The sequence below is a fragment of the Mus pahari genome, chromosome 3, assembly GCF_900095145.1.
Source record: "Mus pahari chromosome 3, PAHARI_EIJ_v1.1, whole genome shotgun sequence".
NCBI lineage: Eukaryota > Metazoa > Chordata > Mammalia > Rodentia > Muridae > Mus > Mus pahari.
This window is the reverse complement of record NC_034592.1, coordinates 108,455,577-108,460,298: the sequence shown is the minus strand read 5'-3', so window position 1 is coordinate 108,460,298 and position 4,722 is coordinate 108,455,577. Positions and strand designations below refer to the sequence as shown.

At 44.2% G+C, this 4,722-nt stretch overlaps 1 protein-coding gene across 11 annotated transcripts in view; it reads right to left on the bottom strand.

The window, feature by feature from the left end:
* The window catches only part of Slc12a1 (solute carrier family 12 member 1), a 78,617-nt gene that overhangs the window by 43,793 nt on the left and 30,102 nt on the right, over positions 1-4,722 (bottom strand). For all 11 annotated transcript variants that reach the window (XM_029536878.1, XM_029536881.1, XM_029536882.1 and 8 more), the window contains one exon: positions 855-1,006. In XM_029536878.1, the coding sequence (XP_029392738.1) occupies positions 855-1,006 (152 nt within the window). The remainder of the gene's footprint in view (positions 1-854; positions 1,007-4,722) is intronic.

The window sequence follows — 4,722 nt, the reverse complement described above, 5'->3', positions numbered from 1 at the left end:
CAACTCCTTGGGTACTTTCTCTAGCTCCTCCATTGGGGACACTGTGTTCCATCCAATAACTGACTGTGAGCATCATAACTTTATTTTTTGACATAATTGAAACACTCATGATTTGCCTCAGAATAACAATGAAAACGATCAATACGACCAGCATCAATATGACCCTGAGAACAGATTGTACATGTTTGAGGGGAGCTTGGAATAATGGTTTCAGCTGAGTCTGTCGGCTGTTAAATGAGACTCCTCCACCCATTCACTTCTACCTCTTCTTACCAACACATAGGACAACTAGTCCATACTGTCCCCTACTTTTCCATGTTGCTTGACCTTCATTTCTCTCCAAATTTCTCACTCACAATTTCTCCTCACCCTGTCTCTTGCCTTAGATTTTTCTGCTCTAAACCATGCATACGAAATGCACTCCAAGTTCTCACTAGCCTGTGCCTCTCCTGTCCAGTACGGCATCTCACACTGTTGACTGGGAACTAGGACACAGCATGGCACTCCCCTCTGAGTGACAGGACTCGCTTCCATCTATTGTCTCCCTAAAACAGTGCCTGCAAAGGATAGGTTTCCACCACAGAACACCTGGATGGCTTCTTTCCCTCACACACCGCCTGGTCCTTACTTAATCCAAATCAGTATTTAATCAATTGCAGATCCAAAAGCCTCACTAGACTTGATATTCTGAAAATGCAGACATTGATTAACTCTTTCTTTCTTTCTTTCTTTCTTTCTTTCTTTCTTTCTTTCTTTCTTTCTTTCTTCTTTCTTTCTTTCTCTTTCTTTCTCTCTTTCTGTCTGTCTGTCTGTCTGTCTGTCTGTCTGTCTGTCTGTCCTTTTGAAGTTCATACCTGGAAATTGTTCATCAGCCCATACTGGCACGGCTCATGTTGGCATCTTGAGAAGTCGTAACCCAGGCTACAGGCTGCAGAGCCATTGCAATTCATCCCAGAGACGATGGTGTCATTCATGCTTCCAGTGGCATCTCGAACCACACAGGCAGCTGGGGAAACATTTGTCTGTCATGCTCCCCGCTTGCTCCTTTTCAGTGTTGGGACAGACTCGATCGAGGGCTTTGCACTTGTGAGGCAAACACTACAGTGATGAGCTAAGTCCCTGAGCCCCACACCATCTCCTCATCTTGTCATCCCTTTGACAGCGGCCTGCTCTCTTAGGGTTTTGTTCTGAAAACACGCTAAGTTGGCACTGAGTTTGAACATATGTATTCTAAGCCTGTGTATACAGTCAATCCTTTTTGGGACACAGTTGCTAGAGCCCCCAGCTTCTGAGTCCTGAACAGCATGTTTTTCTTTTTTAATTTATTCTCCCATATATTATATGCTGACTGCAGTTTCCCTCTCCCTCCCCATTTCTCCTCCCAGTACCTCCTCCACCCCTCCCCGTTACCCCTCTTCTGCTTCCTTTCAGAAAAGGGCAGACTTCCCAGGATACCAACCAAGCATGACATAACAAGTTACAATAAGACTGGACAGCTCCCCTCATACTGGACGCTAGACAAAGCAACCCGGTAGGAGGGAAAGGGGCCCTAGAGCAGGCGAAGGCATCAGGAACAGCCCCTGCTCCCTCGGTTAGGAGTCCCACAAAAACACCAGGCTATAATACAACATGTATGCAGAGGGCCTTGGTCAGAGCCATGCAGGACACCCTGGGTTTTGCAAGCTCCTGCTTCCGCTGCCTTGTGTGGTCCTCGTTCCCGAGGCTATCGTGGTCCTCGTTCCCGAGGCTATCGTGGTCCTCGTTCCCGAGGCTAGCGTGGTCCTCGTTCCCGAGGCTATCGTGTGAGGGGGCTGGTGCAGAGACCCTTTCTTATTCTTTATTCCCAAAATGTGCGGTGCTTTGGCATAACACGTACATAGCCTATATCTACCTTAGTTCCTCTGACCACATGATTTTTTTTTTTTTTTTTTGAGACAGGGTTTCTCTGTATATCCCTGGCTGTCCTGGAACTCACTTTGTAGACCAGGCTGGCCTCGAACTCAGAAATCTGCCTTCCTCTGCCTCCCGAATGCTGGGATTAAAGGCATGCACCACTACACCCGCCGACCACATGATTTCTAATAATTCTTTTTACCTGAGAGGCAGTCAAGGGAAGAAATCTAATAACTAAAAAGTTGCAGCCTTATTTTCAACTAATTGCACACATTTTAGAAACAGTTATAATTCTACTTTAGATGCAATTTTTAAAACCTTTTTTTTTGAGATTATAACGTAATCACATCATTTCCCTTTCTCGTCCCTCCCTCAAAAGCTCCTCATATACCCACCTGCCTTGCCCTTTCTAATTCATGGCCTCTTTTTCCTTAATTGTGTTACATATGGGAGTGTCTTCCTGTGTGCTCTTGAGTGCATTTCTAAACATACAAATACACCATGCTTTGTCTCTATACTGTTACTCGTTTATGTTTTCAGGGTTGACCATGTGATACTGGATCACCAATTACTAGGTGAGGACCATTTCTTCTGCTCTCCGAATTTCTTAGTTCCCTATAGTTCTTTGTGTAGGGATGAAGTCTTGAGATTTCCCACCCCTGTCCATGTTGGCATGTCTATTGGCACCCTCCTTGCTCAGGTCATGTATAAGTAATTCAAGTACTTTAATAATGAAGACATCTCCTGGGAAGATGGTTGAATGGTGTCTGCCTATGTGAGCACTGGTGAAAAAGATGGAATACAAAATATTAGACTTCACCCCAAACAGAAATGTGGGGAAAGCATTGGGAATCCATGAAGTGAGGAAAAGAAAAGAGCTAAACACAGATGCGTCTCTGCACTGAAGCAAGCCCAGCAGAACTGCACCTGAGCAGTTAGGTCCATGGCTGGGACTCAGAAACCACTTCCAAAAGATAAACTAGATGATCAGGCAGCTCCCCGCCCTGCCCTGCCCCGCCCTGCCCCGCCCTGAGAAGCCCAAAGCCCTCATGCCCTTAACTCCCTTTGGTACTATTTAGAAAGACAGGAAGTTCATCAGCTCATGAAGCAGCAGCAGTGAGAGAGATCCTGTTTTGTCAATGAGATTTGGACTCAATGCTTTTGAGACCAAGAACTCCAAAGTTCTAGAGGTGTGTATAAAACCAGCAGCTGCACCCTCCAGCCCTCAGAAGCCCTTGGCAGTGCCAAGTGAGGTCCTCTGCCTCCATCTCAGAGCTGTGGCTGCTCCCATGCCCCACCCCTTGCACCTAGGAGACACCCTTCTGCAAGAACAGGCATGTCCATCCTTATACCGTCTGGGAGTCTTAGGAAAGAGAGAGAACCTGTCCAGCTTACAGAAGAACAGAGTGGCCAGCAGAGGCCCCTGACGCCCTCAGAAGGAAAACAGCTGCTATAAAGTGCAATCTGCAGGTTCAGGCACTAGTCCAGTCCAGACTCAGCAATAGCATAAACCAGAGGAGAGACAGGGACCGGACCACAGTGCAACCAACTCCCCTCCCCCAAGGCTTGTAACTAGTCATTTGATTCTGAAGACTCAGACAGAAGTCATTCTAACATCGTTTTGCACCCCTTTTCTCCTTTACTGTATATTTAGTAGTATTTTCACTGTATTGTATCTTTTGAAACTTTTAAATATTTATATATTTATTTTTCTTCATACATTCATCTCATTTTATGTTTTTTTAAAATCACTAACTTGGGGTGACATCTTTTGTTTTGTTTCTTTCCTGGCTCCTCTCTTCCTTCTTCTCCCACCCCCTATACTTTTTAGTATATTAAATTTGCTTTATTGGCTTTTTTCTTTTTTAAAACAAATTCCTTTTATTCTTTTCAATTATGTGTCTGTGTTTGTCTATGTGCATGTGAGCACTTGAGTGCAGGTGCTCACCAAGGCCACAGGCATTGGGTCTTCTCGAGTTGGAGATGTAGACGGTTGTGAGCCACCCAGCGTGGGTGCTGGGAACCGAACCTGGGTCCTCTGCAAGAGCAGCGCCTGCTCTTAACACCTACTTAGCCATCTCTCCAACCCAGATTATTTTTCTCTTAACACTGCTGTTTTCTTTGTAAGTTTTTATCCTATTTATTATGTTTATCCCATTTGATTTTGAAGTTTTTTCAGTGTTTTTCCTTTGAATCCCCCCTTTTTGCTCTCTTCTCCTCTCTCCTTTTTCTCCCCATTTTCATCTTTCTCCAACTTTTCCTGTATCTCAGTTATTTTATAGCATATTCTGAAGTAACGCCGTCCTAAGTTCATGATACCTGGTGATGGATCAGTGGCGTAAATGACTTTCGATGGATTTCTGTGTTCCCCGTGGTTTGATGTTTTTGTGGGTACAGAGGTTTGTTCCCTCCTTCTTGATTGATAGTAGGAACTGAGACTACAAGAATAAGTGACTAAACAAGAAAGACCTTCCCCTTTAAAAAAAAAAAATCTTCCAGAAGAGATATCTAAACCAGGAGATACATAAATTACAACAGATAAAAGAAACGTCAAAAAACCAGCAACATGACTCATCCAAGAGATCTAACTCCACAAGGGTTAAACCCAAAGACACCAACCAACATGTGTAAAATGCTGGTGACAACTTCAGTTGTCTGGTAAATATGATCAATATCCTAAAAGAAATGACAAACTATTAGAAGAATTTGACCTAGACTACAGAGAGGAAATAGCAAACACAGAAAACACAGAGAAGATCAGCAGTAGAGGTGAGAATGTCAGCAAGACAGAAAACACAGCAAACACAGAAAACACAGAGAAGATCAGCA